Source organism: Tiliqua scincoides, chromosome 6, assembly GCF_035046505.1.
Source record: "Tiliqua scincoides isolate rTilSci1 chromosome 6, rTilSci1.hap2, whole genome shotgun sequence".
Lineage (NCBI taxonomy): Eukaryota > Metazoa > Chordata > Lepidosauria > Squamata > Scincidae > Tiliqua > Tiliqua scincoides.
This window is the reverse complement of record NC_089826.1, coordinates 26,207,953-26,227,901: the sequence shown is the minus strand read 5'-3', so window position 1 is coordinate 26,227,901 and position 19,949 is coordinate 26,207,953. Positions and strand designations below refer to the sequence as shown.

General features: G+C 41.9%; 1 protein-coding gene across 19 annotated transcripts in view; it reads right to left on the bottom strand.

Moving 5' to 3' along the window:
• The window catches only part of ANK2 (ankyrin 2), a 411,206-nt gene that overhangs the window by 328,830 nt on the left and 62,427 nt on the right, over positions 1 to 19,949 (bottom strand). The window contains exon 1 of one of the 19 annotated variants that reach the window (XM_066631618.1): positions 5,365 to 5,400. The exons of the other annotated variants lie outside the window; for them this stretch is intronic. Coding sequence (XP_066487715.1) covers positions 5,365 to 5,376 — 12 coding nt within the window. The 5' untranslated portion in view covers positions 5,377 to 5,400. Of the gene's footprint in view, positions 1 to 5,364; positions 5,401 to 19,949 lie in introns of those variants that run through there. 19 annotated transcript variants of the gene reach the window in all.

Below are 19,949 nucleotides of genomic sequence, written 5' to 3'. Positions count from 1 at the left end.
TCTATGAAATGAGAACAGTGGTCATTTATCTTGCAGGATTGTAGAGTGAATGGATCAAAACTAAAGCTGCAATCCTAACCTCACTTACCTGGGAATAAGTCCCACTAAACATAATAGGACTTACTTCTGAGTACACCTGGTTAGGATTGTGCCCTAAGGCAAGTTGAAGGACTCTATCTTCTGGCACAATAAAAGAATTAAAAAGAAAAGAAAGACAAAGGAAAAAAAAATGTTTCTCCAACATCTGTTTTCTCTGAAGAGTAATAAATGTGACCCAACTGGCAAAACCTGCATATTATACACAGAAGAATAAAAATAGTGCTCATTTAGTTGCCATTTATTTCAGGATTTAGTGGTGGGGCCTCGGTATTCACGGGGATCTGTTCTCAGACCTCAAGCAGATACCAAAAACCGCAGATAATGAAATCCACGGTTTTGACACCTTTTAAGCCCTCTGGAGGCAACTGGAGATTTGGCCTCCAAGGGCTTCTTCAGGCCTCAGAAAGTACTGTAAAGGCATAAAAAGTCACTTTTGGTTTCCCTCTGGAAACAGGAAGTAGCTTTTTTTTTTTTTGCTGAAACAGCCATTCTGAAGCCAGCAGAGACCACGGGCAGATGCACATGGCCTTTGGGGGCTTCAGAAAGCCCTCTGGAGGTGACCAGAACACAGCTCCGGTCACCTCCAGAGGGCTCAGGCAGGGCCATGTCTGGCTTAGTGCAGATCGGGGGGACCTGCAGTGAGACCGATCAGGGGATACAGAATCTGTGGATACGGAGGCCCCAGCTGTATGTCTTAAAGCAGATTTAAGGGCAAAACTGAAGTTGACAGTAAACATGTAAGTTATTGCAGGTCATATTTCATATCCAGAAATTCACTTGGAGACTTGGAATGAGACTCATGAACAATTTAAATACCATCAGACTTCTACACAGCAAGGATAAATGGAAACACTTAGATTGACTCCACTAACTTAAGAGCTGCCTCCACTGACTTCAAGACCTCCACCCTTTTATATTCACCTTCATAAAAAAAAAAGTTTTGTTTTTTTTACTCTTCACTTACCACATAAGGTTCCACTTCCCTCCTAATTATTCTTACTCTTTTTTACTTCTACCAGAAAATCATATCCAGTAAAAAGCCATGCAAACATGTTCCTTCAGGCAGCATTCAGCATACTGGATTATACGAGGCTTATTTAATAAACTGAAGTCTTTTCCTTCCTATTTTTTTATCAAGCAACTTATGAAATATATAGAAAGTCATGACCTTCTATGCAGAATTCTGAAAGCACTCTGCAGGCAGACAACTCCTGCAGAGAGCATTTTTTCCAGTTCACTGACAATATCTATAATACACAGAGAGACTACTATTATAAAAGATCAAAAAAAATTAAAAGATACAGTGAGAAAAATCTATTGTGGTGCATTCTGACCTATTAAGGGAGGATGAAAATGTGATGTTGATAAAATAAATGAACATAGGAAGTCGATTCCTTATGACCTCTTTGAAAAACAAAAGAAACCTATTTGCTGCCAAGTAGGTAGATAGCTAAAACCCAGCTAATACAAACCAGAGAGTTTATGTAGTGGTCTTGAGCCAGGCACATAAAATAGCTGTTGACATAACTAGCACACAGCCTAATCCTATGCTTGTCTACTCAGAAGTAAGTCCCATTAGAGTCAATGGGGCTTACTCTCAGGAAAGTATGGACAGGATTGGGCTGTAAGTCATGTCAACCAGTAATCACAAAATTATCACATACTAATGTAGTCAAGTCTTAACATCATTACTCCTTGTATTTCAAAATCAAGCAAACTACAAAATTAACTCTCACTTTGCAAAATCCTTTAGAAATTAGCATATCTAAAGAGTAAGAACTTTTAATATGATCATTCTGGCCTGTTTTCACATAGCAAGTGCCTGAAACTGGTTCAACACTGATTGTCAGGTTATAAGATGTGTTTGCTGACTATCTGTGAATGCACTTCATGCCGTTCTTGTAACACAGGAATACAAAAACCATACAAGAAAGGAAGATTGCAGAAAAGAACTGCATTCTGGCTGGGCCCACACATGCAGCAGAATGAGAAGGCAGTCTGGATATACAGACGTCTCCTACTATCCACAGGGGCCACATTCCTGCCTCCCCATTGATACTGGAAGCCGCTGATAAGGGGAACCCTATCTCTGTCTTCGTCCCCCACATTCCCCTGTGGCCCATTACCTTTGTTTACGTTCATTTACAGTCACATGAGATGACTTGCTTTAACCACGCAAGCGGGCACTCAGCCTCTTGTAATTACTGTATACCTCTTGCTTTAACAGACAAGCAAGCACCAGGCTAGAAGGGAGAGTGAACATTAACAAGAAGCAGGAAACAGGAAGTTAATTTGCCTGCTTAAATATAAACAAAGGTTATGGGCTGGGGGGAGTTGGATAAAATGATCCTGGTGGAGTAATCCAACTAAATAACAGTCATCCACCTTGCTCAACAATGTTGAAATAACTTTCATTTCTTTAGCAGCAGCAACATTAGCTGTTGAAGTTAATGTACACAGCTGAAGCCAGGAAGTAAAAATGGACTTTAAATTATTATAGTAAAGCAGTGGGAGAAAGAGGTTAAGATGCATTTGCAACAGGAAGCTTTTTAGCTTTCAGAGTACAGTACATAGTAACAGTACATCAGATGCAATAAACTAAATTGCCTGAAACAGGTCACTATAATTTCATCTTTTTATCATTAGAGCAATTCCCTGTAGACCTTCCAAATGAGCCACAAATTTTAATTCAGGATAAATTGTATGAACAAAAGTCACAGAAAAAGTATTATTCATGGAAAGACTGTGCCACTTTTTTAAACTATGCAGAGACATTAGAACATGTATTTAAATACACTTAGGGCCTATCCAGAACAGGTCACATTGGCTCAGCACCTGTGACACCACTACGTCAGCATAGTCGCTGGCTCAGGATGAGCCCACGCTGAGTCAACACCAGGACGACAACGGGTGGGCGCCAGCCAGAACTCCAGGCAAGCACCAGGTGGTGGAGAGGTGAATGGGGGAGGCGTTCCAGGGCGGGGAAGGAGCTCAGCTTCATCAGATGCAAAGCCTATGTCGGAACTCCCGGCCCAACACAGAATTACTTTACTCTGTGCCAACTAAATAGCTGGCACAGAATCAAGTAGCCAGATTGTGGGGTCGCTTCTCCTTACTCGCGGCTGCCCGACACCCATAAGCTGCAGCCGCAGCCATTTCAGAACCACTGCAGCCTTTGGCTGCCAGACAGCTCAGGATTGGGCTGTCAGGCCACAATTCCATAAATACTTAGCTGGAACCAAGTTCTATTAAACCCAATAGGACATACTTCTGAAAAGACATGTGTGGGATTGTGCTGTTAATATTCTTCACATTCTCTTCTTAGTATTTACTAAGTATTTACATATAGATATATGCTGTGTGCTAAGACAACTGCTTATGCTGCTATGAAGAGCCAATATTGTGGAGAGGATTATTAGGAGCTGCTCTGACTCATCTCTTTCTTTGTTTTGTGAAAAGCCCTTCATGTGTGTGAACCAGCTCCATGACATGAGTTCTAAACACATGTTCAACAATGTTTCTGCAATGGCAGTAGTTACAAAAAGTATTTCTGTCATTACAGAAAGTGTGGCAGATATGTGTAAAGTACCCATATTGAGTCAGTTCCCAAAAACATCCATCTTTCTAGCTCCGATGGTGGCCTTGCATGCCTTGGCACCAATATAGTAAGTGAATCAGCTCAAGAATGCTTGATTGTCCAGTGCTGAACTACTATGGTCATCTAAAAAGTTAAGAGGAAAGAAGGATGTATAATTATTGAATAATCTAGCAACCTGGAGACAATATGGATGGATATGGCAATGAAACATTCTATTAGGATTTAGCTAATTTACTTTTTTGTTCCTTTTTCTGGTGAATTAAACATTAGTTTCTAGTAACCATCACCCTGAATGGTTTCAAAAGCCATTATGTAGAAGCCAAATGCAAAAACTGTAGGGATTCACACTCTTTCTCTACTCACTGACCACTCACTTTATACAAGAAGTGATAAAATTACAAAGGTTATAAAATATCTCCCCCAAGCTATAGTTTTAGCTTCACCTTATATCTGTTTTCAGGACAGAGGAATAGCTTGAAAGATAATTTGGGAGGGGGGACCTAGCTTTGAAAGCATTTGCATAGGAGTAACTCAGGGCCTTTGAACCTTGAAAAGGCCTGAAGGAAATCTTGTAATTTTTAAAAACAAAATTACAGTGGAGATAGCTTTCTGAGTTGCAGACACAAATCTCATTACATTATATTAACAGCTTTTCTTCAGTTGTGTCTTTCCATCACACAGACACAGCACACACTTACATACTTAAGTAATCATCTGGCTGACAAAAGGCTATTTGTTTAAGAGTGTACAGCCAAAGACACACTTAGTTCTTCCAAGGTTATACAGTGATGTAATCTCTTAAGGAATCAGACATGATGGTAAGTCTGCCAACTTTATCGTCAGTGTTATACACCAAGTGCCATAAGAGTAACAGTAAAAAAAAAAAAACACTACAGGAAATCAATGGAAGATTCTAGAGGAGATTAAAAACTCCCCTCCACTCAGATAAACCGATATTCCTTAGAATCTTGGACAACAGCTATTTCTATAGATTTAAACTAACCTGCCTTATTACCTTGAATGACAGAAATCTGTAATTCCAATACAAAGCTCACTTCCAGAAACAGGGCCCAATTCAGTTTGTACACACATTCACACTGTCCAGTATGTGAATCAGAGCTGAGGGCAACTAAGGACTGATTTAGATCTATTACTAGAAATGTCCACACAGGGCTTGTCCATCTATGAGGTCAACCAAAGCAGTCACCTCAGGCAGAAGAGTGATGGGTCACCCATCTCTGTCTACCTACTTGCTTCCTCTGCTTCCAATCCTCCTCCTTCTGTTGTCTAGACTGGAAAAAGAAGGACAGAGAAGAAGAGGAAATGTGGAATGAAAGAGAGTGCTGAGTGAAAACATTGGAGAGAGAGGAGCAGATGCTGGCACATTTATCAGCTAAGGGGACAGCATTTGGCATGCTGCCTCAAGAGGTCTTGGCTGGCCCTGCTTACACATGAATTAATGTACAGGAAATTGTATCAGTAAAAATTATTTAAGGAAGACATTTAAATTAGGAAATCATATCAATGACCTTTTCATTTTTTACTATGCTTGTTTGCTGAGACCAAAGAATAATTTAAGCCAATTGTTAACCACAATTTTTGCCACATATTTATGCGGCTGACTTCTTCATGCTTCCTTGTTTCAGCCCAATGAAACACCAGAGTACCTTTTGCAACATGGTGATAAGCCGAAATGTCAGTTCTTCATATCATTCAGGAACTTACCTAGGACAAAAAAAAAGAAATGCACACATTAGACCTTTACAACAGCTTTAAATACACTTCACTCTCAGTGTTTGATTTTTCTCTGTAAACCACTTTGTGAACTTTTAGTTGAAACGAGGTATATAAATACTGTTAATAAATACTGTTAATATCTTGTGCACAGAACTGCAGCTGCGGCACAGAACTGAAAACTACTAGATGCTATAAGCACCTCTGAACTGAAGAGCAGTGCAAAAAGTTATTTAATTAGTTAAAAGTTAAATACGGAAAACTTATGATACAATTTTATTCCTCTACTGCACTGGCAAAGCATGTGTTCCATCAGCACAAACTGTCACAAAAATGTCAGAAAGTACGTTGCAACAGCACAGGGTCTAGGCCTGCTAATGGGAAGACCTTTGCCATCCCATCAGCACCAATGCAGAAAGCAGTCCACGCCAGAACAGGTAAGTTCCCAACAGGTAGCAATGGGGGACGTAAGGGTGGGGACTTGGTGGAATTGACAGGGAAGGGTGGAAATGGGGCAGGGGATGGATTGGGTCTAGGTGGGACGGGATCGGTAGCACTAGTACACACCGTATCCTATCCCCCCTTCCAAGGCTTAATCTGCCGACATGAGGCAACACAAATCTGCGCTAGTGATTTCACTGGCATGAGCACATTGCCCAATTGCAGCTACTGGGGCTTACTCAGGAACAAGGGAGTGAATGCTCAAGGAGACCTCCAGCAGCTGCAATTCCCTGCAGGATGCAGTGAAAGCTGTACTGGCGCTGCTGCATCGGTGCAAAGGAATTTACGTAGAATTGAGCTGCTAATAATTAAAATGCAGTCACAGATCAGAGCTTAGCAGTGACATTTTCAAATCATTCATCAGGATATGCTTCCCGTCACTAAAATGGGAATGGCAATCTTCATTTGTTTCACTGAAATTTGTATGGGATTCTCTGTGCAAACCCCATTGTTACTGAATTTAAAAATAGACTTGTGGGGATGACTGAACACTCATCACCCTAACATCTTGGGAATCATCTTTTTTTTTTCCACCACCAAGTCTATTTACAAATATGTACAGCAGCAAAAAGTCCACAGCAGTCTCTCAGCAATGCAGTTCAGATCAAATGGTACAGAGCAGAGTGAAGAAAAAAACAACAACAGAAGCTACATCCTGGCCCTCCACCTTTATCTTTATACTTCAGTTAGCCAAACAGATTTAACATTACATCATCGTACTGCATCTGCTTTTGATGACTCAGCATGACTTAGCACTTTCAGCTTGATTACAGACACTTGTTAGAATGACCTTTAGGGCACTTTATGTCCTGTTCTGTTCAGGCCTGTAAATTCATATCCTGACAGCCATGCTGCTTTGGTCTTATGTTGCATCACTGTGCATGATTTTGGAAACAGAGATTTCCCACTCAATTTCCCTTCTAACACCAGTGTTAGGGATAGTACTATCCCACAGATCATTGCAAGGCCAGCCCACTCATGTGGCTGACTGGGGCTGTTGCCTCAGGCAGCAGATCGTAGGGGTGCCCAGCTCCATCTGCCCACTGATCTCCACTGTGCATGCATGCTCATTCTCTCTCTCTCTGGATTGGAATAAGAAGAAGAAATGTGAAGGATAAGAGTGATTGGGTAGACGAGAGTTTCAAGGTGCTCTAGACCACCACACTCTTCTCCTCCATACTGTCTTTCATTCTGCCTTCCTTTCTTAATCCAGTAAGCAGGAAGAGCAGAAGGTGCACATTGCTGGGTGACAAGGGGCACCATTTGCTAAGGTGCTGATAAGACTTAAGCTAGCCTTGACTCCATGCATACAGCTGAAGGCTGAATTCATCCAAAGGTATACAAGGAACTCTGAACACTCACCTGCAAAACCAATCATTTGGTACTAAGATGGGGTGGGACAATAGGTAGAATGTTGAAGGGGCTGTATTCCAGTGTTTGAGAAACTCTTTATGTAACTATATGTCCAACTTATCTGGTAAGAGTAATGCCTAATATTAGTCAGGATTGTAAAAAGACTACTTAAGAGTAATATATTTAAGAAGGTTTTTGCAGCAGAATGCTCCTGTTAAAGGCTGATGCACAAATCTGAAAAGTGTCATGAGGAGAGCTCCAATACTCCCTTTGCAATAATGCAAAGTAAATGTGAGAAACACTCTCTAAATATGGCAAATAAACTTTACAGACTGAACTGTAAAACTGCCAACATTCAAGAGCATTCAGACCAGTTTTCAAACCACGGCCAAGATTTCACAGCTACTGCACAAAAGCGTCTGCTTCTATTCCCTGGAAGGTTCTCCTGTTCAGTCTCTGAATGAACTAAACTCACATTACTCCTTCTGAAAAAATCAAACTTCAGTCTGCTGGATAGTCTGTATTTGATTAGGCCTTTCCAAACAAGCTATTGCTGCCAACTACAGTTCACAAACTTTTCAAATGTCTACATCTGCTTTAAAATTTGTGCATTAGCTACACAATGCACTTAGTGGGAATTAAAATGTAATGTTTTGTGCTTCCTCTCCAAACTACTGTAGTTTTCAATACTAACCATACAATGCCCTTTCAGTATTTGCTTATGCTAAGCATCCAGTCCCTTTGGAGGCAGGGCACAACTGCTCCAAACTTCACGGAACGGTGACATCAACACTGACAAACAAAGCATGCTAACTCAAAAGAAGGAAAGCCTCAAATTAATATTTGGGCTTTAAACTTTAAAACTTGGGATTAAACTTTAATCATCAACAAGTTCTATATTAATACCAACCACAAAAAGAAACTGAGATGATGGCAGTCATTTCATATTGTGAAACAATGAATTTTATAAAATTGTACTGATTATTATAACTCAGCGTTGAGTAGGGTTGGCACTATGATTGCATTCCTGTTTAGCAGTGCCTGCAGTTAGAACAAATGGACAAATGAAACGCTTTGTTATACTGCTAGGTTTACTCCTGTCTGCTCTTGGGCTAAGTAAGGGGCAAGCAGTGCTCACTCCTCCCCTGCTAACAAGAGACACTACTGTTTAGTGAAATTAGAACAGTCAGCTACACCTACACAGTGGCCGTTTTGGCTTCATCGCAGTCAATTGACAGGATTTCACTGGTCAACAGACTGGCATGCTTAGCCTAACAGGAAGGAAAGCAATATAGAAAGGAATATAGAAAAAGTCTGTGAGTACATGGTGCAGCTTTACAGGGATCCGTACTGGGTTGCCATTGGTGAAAACACAGATCGGGTGCTCAGGACCACTTTAACAGGTGCTGGGTGTATACTGAATATTATAATTTATCTTTGCAAGATGTTCTGTATTCTATGGGACATCCCTTACTTCAAAACACTCTATAGCAGTAGTTCTCAAACTTTTAGCATCGAGATCCACTTTTTAGAAGGAGAATCTGTCAGGACTCACTGGAAGTGATGTCATGACCGTAAGTGGCATCGTCAAGCAGGGAAATTTTTAGCAATCCTACGCTACAATCCTACCCACACTTACCCAGGAATAATAATAATAATAATAATAATAATAATAATAATAATAATAATACAAGTATTTATATACCGCCTTTCTTGGTCTTTATTCAAGACTTTATTAAAGGCAGTTTACATAGGCAGGCTTATTTAAATCCCTGTAGGGATTTTTACAATTGAAAGAAGGTTCTATCTTTCAAGAACCACAACATTCAGATATTTCATTCTGGTTTCACATTCTGGCCTCCATCCTCCCACGCTCAGAGCAGATGGAATAATTCGGCTCAGCTTGTCAGCTGTTTCAAGGTCCCATTTACTATCATTGTTAAAAGCATATACATAGTAGCCTGTAAAAAGTACAGATCTGTAACATTTTCTCAAATGCAGTCATATCATGGTAGCATCAAGTCTAAACTATTAAAAATAAAATACTGAAATGAATGGGGACCCACCTGAAATTGGCTTGTGCCCACCTAGTGTGTCCCAACCCACAGTTTGAGAAACACTGCTCTACAGACCTCACTAAATCATCATGTTACTCCTCCTTTTTATTATTGTGTTCCTGATATTCTAGTTGCAATTCAACTTTTTGGGAATAAGGAGGGTATACAAACCTTGTTTTCCTGGAGCAGCAGTAATTTTGCTTTTCTCTGGAACTAAGTGTTCCAGAGAAAACACTCAAGCTAAGTGTTAAGAGAAAACATGCAAGCTCATTTTCCCATGTTAATATTCTGGAAAAAGTTATCATATACACTTTGCCAATCCTGAATGTGAAGCATTTTGATCAATATAAAATTTAAAGCATATCATTTCCCATCCACAAGGGAATGAGCTGGCAAGAAGAGCTACACAGATGGTTACAAGAATTATATAACAAAGCACATTTTCCCCCTCTGCTTAACTGCACAGAAGCTGTATCCTGAGGGTAAACATAGGCCAAATTCTTAGATCCAAACATACAAATTCCTGTATTTCAAACTATGATCAAAGGGATGCTCTATTGTTGAATTAAAAAAACAAAACAGTACTTACTGTTTATGCACTGCATCAAATGCCAGTGCAATGGCAGACCTGGGGGGCAAGGGATACAAATGCCCTGGGTGCCAGGAATTTAGGCACTGCGGGGGGCAGCACCATGACCCACTCCCCCTACCACTGGCTTTTTAAGTGGTAGGAACTGCGCTGACAGTGGCTGCAGGAGCACAGCCACTGTTGGCAGAGTTCCATGCCAATTTGAGGGCCACCCTCCTCCTCTCCTCTTCCTTTAAAGAGGAGGAGAGGGGGCAGCCCCCCCATTAGCAAAGAACCTAGAGTGGCTGTGCTCCTGTAGCCACTCTACATGCGGTTCCTGACTGTGTCCAAGGGCTGCCCTCCTCTCTTCCCCTTTAAAGAAAGCAAAGGCAGTTTATATCTAAAGCAGGGGTCTCCAAACTCTGGCCCGGGGGCCAGATGCAGCCCGCAGCAAGCCTCTTTCTAGCCCGCAGCCAACCTCTTGTCCCCTGAAAGCCTCTGGCCCACTCAACTGAACATGACCAGAACTGTGCTCTGGTTGTGTCTGGAGGGTCTTCTGAGGGCCAGAGAGGTTGAATATATGAGCCCATTCATTTATTCACTCATCTTGTTCCATCTCTAATTTATTTAAATTTTATCTTTAAATTTTTTTTCCCAGCCCTCCACACCACGCCAGATATTCGATGTGGCCCTCTGACCAAAAAGTTTGGAGACCCCGATCTAAAGAATTAGATAGTTGTTTTGACAATCTTGTGACAGAAGATTATTGATCATGTTTTTAAAGATCACAAAGATCCAAAGCCCACTGAATTTTTTGCTCTATTATATACTGTAATTTAAAAAAAAAAAGTACCAGTCACTGTTACATGAAAATCCCCTTTTGCCTTTAGTTGTGATTTTCTCTTTATCTGGTTATGTACTATGGACTGAAGTATCGTGCAGATTAAACCTCAACACACAGGTCACAATCAGGTCAAGTCACAAGCTTACACAACCTCCACTTCCCTGTGGTTATAGGCATCTTAAATCCACCTCCCTGATCATACATTATAGGAAGAAGTCTGGCATCTTAAATCATTGTTTAAGTGTCTCCTATTCATTGTATTAACTCAATCGCTGCTTAAGTACTGTATGCAAATCTGAACTGCCTTCTGTGTGTTGCTGACTCATTGTACTGTTTAAGTTCCCCCATCTAGGAAGCCAGCCATTAGACCCCATTGAATTTTGCTGATAATCCTTTCACACACTCCCAAGCACCCGGCTGGTAGTAAGGACGTTACCCTCCAGCTCAGCACAGTCAGAAAACCCCTTTTAAGTGAGGGCTTCCCCTCTCTGTCTCTCTGGCTCCCCCTCCAAGGACACAACACATCCGAATTGTGTCAGAGGGTCCTCCTCCCAGGACTCTCCCCCCCATCCAACTGCTCTACAGACAGGTAACTATCTTGCGCCTGGAACTCTTTCCCTTCTTTCCCTCCCTTTTTCTCCCCTTCTCTCCCTATCTTTAGTTAGTAACTCGGTTTGGCAGACCAGGGAACCCTAAAATCCTTTCCTACAACCTTTCCTTTTTCTAATTTCCTCGGATGCACCAAATACTCTTTACATGCAACCACCATAAAAGCTAGGTACACTGGATTCAAGTACTAGGACCAAGAAACATATACTTAACACTTTTTCCATGTGCATTATGTTTACCGTTGTGCTTTTGTAATAAAACTATAATCTTTTATTAAAAGTTTTCTCCCAGTCTCCTCTTTAAGCTAAAAGGGAATTTCTCTGCATTACGCTGTCTTGTTATCCAGCCTGCGATCCCGAGGTTCTAAAAGGTTAGTGTAATAATTCCCCCTAAACAAAACAGCCCTTTTGGTAACACCACCAGTGTTAAACAGTTTTAAACCTCCATTTTACTGGGGATTTTCCAACATCAGCGACTGAACTAGAGCTCAGATCGCAAGTTCAGGAGGAGAGTCACCAGTACTAAGATATTTGCTAGATAGACAAAAGCTTGTTTAAAATCTTTGTGCCATTTTGTTTTATTTTAAGATATCACTAGATGCAGCTTTTGTATTTATCTAATGACCAACTCAGGGCCCAATTCTATCCAATTTTCCAGTGCTGGTGTAGCCGTGGCAGTGGGATGTGCACTGCATCGTGGGGAGGTAGTCACAGAGGCCCCCTCAAGGTATGGGAACATTTGTTCCCTTACCTCAGGGCTGCATTACAGCTACACTGGTGCTGGAAGGTTGGATAGGTTTGGGCCCCCAGCTATCTACAGTTTTTTTTGGCTAGCTATTGGGAGCACCCTTGGAGAACTGACACAGAAAAAAGTACAAATGTAAAAAAGGACAGACCCTTAACAACCTTCTGGCCAGCAACTGGTTCCTGGTCACAAGGTCGGACCTGGACGCACCCCCCTCGAAGCCTCCAAAGGGGAGGGGAGCTCCATTTCCCTTGCTTCTGGTGGCTTTTCTGAGCCTGTGCGCTGCCTCTGTGAGGCTCAGAATGCCTCAATCTTGCGAGAGGCACAATTCCTGGTTTCCTCATCCCTGTTAAGCGGCACACAACCATACTTAATTTTAGCTGACTCATGTCAAAACCTAACTTGGTTAATATCTTGCATCTGATGACATGGGATGTTATCGACAAATGCTTATGCTGAAATAAACTGGTTAGTTGTTAAGGCACTGCTAGTTTCCTTGTGGTTTTTGCTACAGAACACTAGCATAACTATTCTACAGTAAAATGTTAAAATCTAGGATCAATAAGACCCAGTGCTTTTTTTGTAAATAAAAAGGTGCAGGAACTCACAACTTGTTCATCTTTTATTTATTTATTTATTTTTAAACCATTTTTTATTGGAGAAGTAAAATATTTTTAATGTGCTTCCCCCCTAAAGATGAACTTACTTCTGAGTAGACATGCATAGGATTGGGCTGTCAATCTCCACATCCCCTTCCCCTTAGCTACTTTGTCTACACATGGGGAAAAATACTGTACAGGTGCGTGTAGCGTGCAGTATGTAGTGTGGCACTACTTTGAGGAGAGGAAGCAGTGAATGGATTCCGGAAAATGGCTTACATGAGTTCCATGTAGTAAAATTACTCTAAGCAACTGTGGGAGTAAGAACAAAAAAGGAATTCTTACAGGAGAGGGATCCTTGGGTGCACATAGAAACAGCTACGTTTGCAAACAAGCCATTAAATATGGTTTAATTCAGGTATCAGAATACTCTGTGTCTTTGGGAAGGCGCTTGGCATGCAATTGTATGTTCTCTGCTGCCCTGAGCAGCTGCTGTGCATTGCTGGAGAGGAGGTGTAAATGCTGGCTGGCGGAGGGCATGCTTGTGGGGGAAGGATGAGGAGGATCTCTGGCAAGGCTGGACAGCACGTTGTACACATGTAGAATCCCTTTTCACCTGCCCTTAGCATGTGAAAACGGGTGCAGATATATATCTCTGCCAGGATTAAGAGCCCAATCCTAGGTATGTCTACCCTGAAATAAGTCTTGTTCTAGTCAATGGAGCTTACTCCCAGGAAAGTGCCTAAGAGCCCAATCCTATCCATGTCTATTCAGAATTCCACTTTAGTGAATGGGGCTTACTGTGGATAGGATGGCAGCCTCAGGGCCCAATCCTGTGCCTGTCTACTCAGAAGTCAGTCCCACTAGAGGCAGTGGGGCTTCCTCCCAGGAAAGTGTGAAGAGGACTGCAGCCACAGAGCCCTTCTTCTGCCTGTCTACTCAGGCTGCAAGGCCATGACACTTTCCCAGGAGTAAGCCCCATTGAACACAGTGGAACTTACTTCCGAGTAGACATGCTTGGGCTCTCCGGCTGCAAGGCTATGCACCCTTTCCCAGGAGCAAGCCCCATTGAGCACAATGAGACTTACTTCTGAGTAGACATACCTGGGCTCCTGATGCAGATTAGCACGGAGCTGCACCAGCCAGTTTCCTTCTCCTCCTCCTCCACCAAGCCAGTACCTAGGCGTTCTGTGGGTGCCGCAGCCTGTCTCCCTGGCTGGCTGGCTGTCCATCCTCCTCCTCGGTGTCGGCACGTGTCCCCCGCGCCCTCCACCGGCTTGGAAGCTGTGCGGGGAAGCAGAGCGCGGGAGGAGGGGAGGCGGGCTGGGCTCAGGCGAGAGTTTGGAGATGGGGCAGGAGGGGGTTGTTGTGCAGTCAGGCAGGGGCCAGGCGCCCGCCCACCCTGCACCCCCCAGCACCCACCCAGCGAATGCCTCTATTTTGCTCCCCCGCTCCTGGAATGCCTCCGAAGGGGAGCAGCCCCTGCAAAAAGGTGCTGGAACTCCGTCCCCCCACGTTCCATTAGAAAAAAAGCCCTGATAAGACCAATGAAATGAGTTGCAGTTGTCAAAGTATCCATTGGAAAATTGTGATTTATTAAAGTATGACATACTGAACAAGCTTGCTGTATCACCAAATTAACACTTCAATTTTTACATAGAATGGCTTCTTGAATAAACAGAAAAAAGCCAACTTGTAAAAGCTGTAAGCCAACTTCTTAAAGTCAACTTGTAGAAGAGGAAAATTAACTATAGATATGTGCTAAAGGGTCCACATATTGCACCAACGAAATTCAAAAAATGTTATATTACAAAGAAATGCATACAGATAAAATATATTTAAAAAAACAAATTAGATTGAGGCCCAAATCCTAACCAACTTTCCAGCACTGGCATAGTGATGCCAATGGGACATGTGCTGCACCCTGCAGTTGGGTGGCACTCACAGAGGCCTCCTCAAAGCAAGGGAATGCTTGTTCTTTATCTCGGAGCTGCATTGCCCTTACATCGGTGCTGGAAAGTGGGTTAGGATTGCACCGAATGTATTAATAGAAAATTGTTTCCTTATATATGTGTTACTAGAAGTTTTGCAAGCCAGCTGATCTGGCTAGGCTCCATTAAATATCTACTTCTTTTTTCTGTGTCAGATAGCTACAGTAAACTTACTTGGAACTGAGTCAGTGGAGTCACATAAGAAGAACAAATCCAGCCTTTGTGTAGTTTTCCAGGAACACAGTGAAATTTTGACTCACAAAACACAAGCGAGTTCTAGACAGTGTAAATTACACAATCTGTCCAACATTAAAATACTGATCACAAAATGCTTTCATGCTGATAGATGCTTTCAAAACCTGACAGCTTTTAAAAATCGTCTTTGATTACAAATTACAAATATTACATGTATTACAAAATCAAATACAAAAATGCAAAGTTTTATTTTACTTTGAATTTTGAAGTCTTTCTCAACCAGTGGTACTTGTACGAGCGGTGGTCTGGTGGTACATGTAGGACCCCCGGACCCCCACTGCCTGGCTTTACTCAAGCAAGCAGATCTCCAGCATGCACTTTTCACAAGCTCAAAAAGCCCTTCCATCTGCCCTGAGCCTCTTACCAGTGTTCATTGCATTGCACCTGCCCCCCCCCCCAATCCAGAAGAAACTGGCAATGACATCATTGCCAATTACTTCTGGTGGTACTTTCAATAGGTGGACCATGCAAAGTGTTACTATGGGGGACAAATGTTGAGAAACACTAATTTAGAGCAATGTTAGCAATTAGATCTGCTAATGAGCCATGCAAACTCAGTTCTCTTATTATGTTTCTAATCTTCTAAACATGGTTAGGAAATACAGAGCACACCATTGGCTGCGTGCTTCCTCACTTTTCCTTACATGGTTTGCTTCAACTTTAGCATTATATTTTATATCTGCATTAATCGTTGTTATCACTAACCCAGATTGACCTCATATCTAGTCGGAAACCATGGTTAGCCGAGTTTGCAAAGCCTAGTTATTAGGAAAATATGAATTGGCACAAGTTCAGATGAAACACTGAACTATAGTTACAGCAAACTAGTACAGAAGAGAAGGGAGTGCAAAACCCTATAGTAGCGATTTTAAACCTTTTTCATCACATGACACTGACAAGGCACTAAAATTTTCAGGGAGCACCATCAATTTTTTGACAATACACAACGCACACCACAGTACCAGCGTGGGGCTCACATCCCCCCCCCATGGCCCAATTAATCAATAACCCCCCCCCTCAAATCCCTTTGGCACATCTGTGGACCATTCATGGCACACCAACACAGCACACCAGTTGAAAATTGCTGGCCTATAGCATACCCCTAATGTGATAACTCAACAAATTGTAAGTGGGAAATTCTATCTTAGAGTAGAATTAGAATTCTATTCTAGAAGCAGAGTAGAATTCAAGCATTACTTTAATATTTTAAATAACTACTCATATTTGTCATACTTTCAACAGCAAAAACCCTGGATTAAATTTTAGTGCCAGTGCCTGTATTTTACATGGGCATCCCCCAATGAGCACAAAAGACCGAGGCATGGATTGATAACTTTTATTAAATTCAAACAACAATAACCTGCAGTAGGGAAAACTTAGCTAAGAGGGAACTCCCACAAGCATGCTGGCTGCTAGTAATTTGGGGGAAATGACCTGGCTGTCTGCTTCTCCCAGATCCCATGGATGTGACATACGGACTCAAAGCTATATTCAGTCAGAGACTAGGTTAGCTTATCCTGGCCAATCCCGAAGAGTCGAGGCAGCTGGTTAGTACTGACACACACAGGTAAAGCCTTGAACTGGCCTTAAACCAGCCAAGGGGCTCACAGCAGCCTGCCTCACCAACCTGGACAAGTATTGTCGGAGCGGTCCTTGCTCATCCGTTGATCTTTCTGACCTCAGCATGCATGCCACCCCCATTCCTGCCACATGGAGGGGTTAGCCTAGCACTTAACCCGCACTGTCCCATGAAAGCTCAACAGGCTCCACAAACCCCATTGCAGGTCCAAAAGATAAATATCAGCATCAGCCATGGATAAATGTACCCATCACCTCTAAAAAGCAAATGCGAGGAGAACAAGATACCAGGGTGAGAGATAAAGGTCCCACCTTGCCAAATCATAACCCACCTAAGGTAAGTGTTAACTTTATGCCTGGAGATGTCAACTGAAAGAGGGTTGAGAGCTCCATGCCAGACCCTAAGAACATAAGAACCGTCCTGCTGGATCAGGCCATAGGCCCATCTAGTCCAGCTTCCTGTATCTCACAGTGGCCCACCAAATGCCCCAGGGAGCACACCAGATAACAAGAGACCTGCATCCTGGTGCCCTCCCTTGATGCTACCCTCCAGGGAAGCATGTCTGATGAGAACATGCTGTGTCTGACGAGAACTTACTATCCCTGGAAACCAGCTCTATATCAAGGTGAGATCCCTACAAACATCCCTACAGAAAATTAATCCCAAACTTTAATCTGCTTATTTCTCCAGAGAAAAGAGGGCAGATTCCAAGTTCTCTGATTAAGAGAAACACACACTTCCATCCTCTGAGTCAAGATGAATTTATGACATCCTCCTACTTTGAATTGACATTTCCATTATTATTAATTCAGTTAACATTTAAAGAAGGCATAAAACTGCAGTGAAAACATTACCTTCATCTCCTAGAATCAATCATTTTAGTGCAGTTGGACCAAACTACATATTATTTTAAACATGTCTTTTGATCCTAGAAAGATTTTTTTGTTCATTTGTTAAATGGCAGCCATGCAGACTCAATTTAGATCAGGACTGAAGATTCAGGTGCCAATTTGGTGGAGAGGAATAAAGTATCAAATCCTCCTTCCACACTGTGGTCACAATAGCACTGATTATACCAAAAAAAAAAAAAAAAAAAAACCCCACACACACACACAGACCCAAGCAATGCAGATATGGGGGCTGTACCCTCCTTGAGCGCCCACTTGCATTCTTTAAAGGCTTACCAGGAAGCATTTCTTGCTTTAACCCATTTCTGCCCAGCCCACAGGTGTACACATTTGATCTCTGTTGCATATATGGCAGAAATGGCTTTAACAGGTTGCTATAAGCATTCATTTGTATAGCGAGATCAGAGTGGGATGCCAGCAGCCTGCTGTCATCTCGCTATAAGCTTGAATGCTTATAGCGACTTGTTTTAAAGCAAGTAACACTTCACAGTAAGCCTTTAAAAAAAGTTAATGGGTACTAACACAGGTAAGCGCCCCCCCCCCGTATCCGTGGTTTCTATATCCACAGGGTGCCCATGGAATGGATCCCTCACGGATATGGGGACAGGCTCGTACTTCGGTATGGACACAAATACTGCATGAATATAGACAAATGAAATTAGTAATACTAGATGAAGCATTTGTTTAGCAACAGAAATGCTTTTATGAAAATGAAAGACTCCTGAAATGGCTTCAGCCAGTTAAACCTCCTGCCTGTTCACTAATTTTGAGAAGAGATAGATACTTTGTTCTGTTGGCTTCCTTGGTCCTAGCGTCATATTACTTGCTAGGATGCCACCTAGCAGTGTGCCACAACAACTTAATGCAACAGTTTGCAAACTGTGTGCTGCAAAGTCCTGGGTCAGAACACTTGCCAGGAGAATGGGGGCAGGGAGGGTGGAAGGAGGCAGTAATCGGTGTGGGGGGACGAAATAGGGAAGCAACGGGGCAGGTGATGGCAGATTGACTCCAGGAAGAGGGCAGGTTTGGTGGCAGCAGCTGCCAAATTTTAACCTCCTTCCCAGACAGATCCTGCAGCCCAGGTCCACATGGACCTGAACCAGCAAATCCATTAGCACAGATCTGTGTAGACCCCTCTACATTGCAGAGGCCTACCCAGGAGACCTTCACAACTACCCCTCATCAAGTTGAAGTGGTAGCCATTTTGGCATCACTGCATCAGTGGATTATTAAATTTAAATTAATTGTTTTTCAATTTTGTTGTATCCTAAATTATATGGTAAATTTATGACATTCTGTAATTTTATTGTGTGTGTTGTGAATTTTCCTTTTCTTGATTATCAGGACGGGTAATCATTACCACTATGGTTTTGTGATCTACGTACATTAGAATTTGACAAAACACTATTAATGTTCTTTTACACATTGTGGAGGTTCCCTTAATAGTTAATTCTCTTAAAAGGATGGGCACCAATGGCAAGCTGTATGTAGAATCCAACAGTTTGACTATTTTTAATCTGAACACAGAAAAAGGTGAGCAGAGAGAGTTATGAGTTGACTGATGATAAAGAACTTGGGCTGCAAAGCATTTCTTTGGAGATCTGATGCATAGTGGACTCGCTGGAATGCTTCCTTGCCACTTTTTTCATATGCAAAGAAAGCAAATATTACAAAAATGCCATACATCAGTAGTACTCTCTCTGATCAAAGGAAATTAAACTCAGCAGCATTATTCCTTTAACTCCTAACCATGTGGAGAAGACAGACATGTGCAACAATATTAATAACTTAACTGTACTTCAAGTGCTTTCATCTTCCAGATTCTCTGAAATTCTATCCTTTCATTGATTAGTCATGTAGAATGCCACAGCTATTAAAGTATACTGAAATGCAATTACAAACAGCCATTCCAGCGAAGTACATTTGAAGGCACAGGCCACTTGTGGTAGAAGGTTACTTTATATGATGTTAAGAAGTTAGACCAGAAAATGGTCATTTTTTGAAATCACATTTTTAAAAAATGATGTTCACTATGGACTGAAATTGAGATGGAAGAGCACAGAGCTCTGTTTTTCACATATTTACTTTCATTTAAGACAAACCTATATAGTTTTTACCCAGGGGGCCCGCTTCAGTCAAAAGAGACCATGTACCTTTAACAGAATGACCATGATCATTCAGATTCAGATAAGGATTGGGTGTTTGTCTAAAGTAATTTTTCCCGAAGAAAGAATCATGGCATGCTGGTCAATGTCCGGTCTTGAAGTATGTTCCTTACCTTTAGTAGCTGCATGAATAAGAATTATGGGTTTGTTGCCACAGCACCTCTCAGACATTGTAGCAGTGGTGGTGGGGACACTTATCATTCCCATAATGCTGCTATAATATTTATAGGCCTGCTATCAAATGGGTGAGGACGATCCCTTGGATCCTTACCATGTAATGTCACCTGACCATGATCTGTAGTAATGCTTTGGCGATATAAAAAACTTCTAATACTACAGAAAATA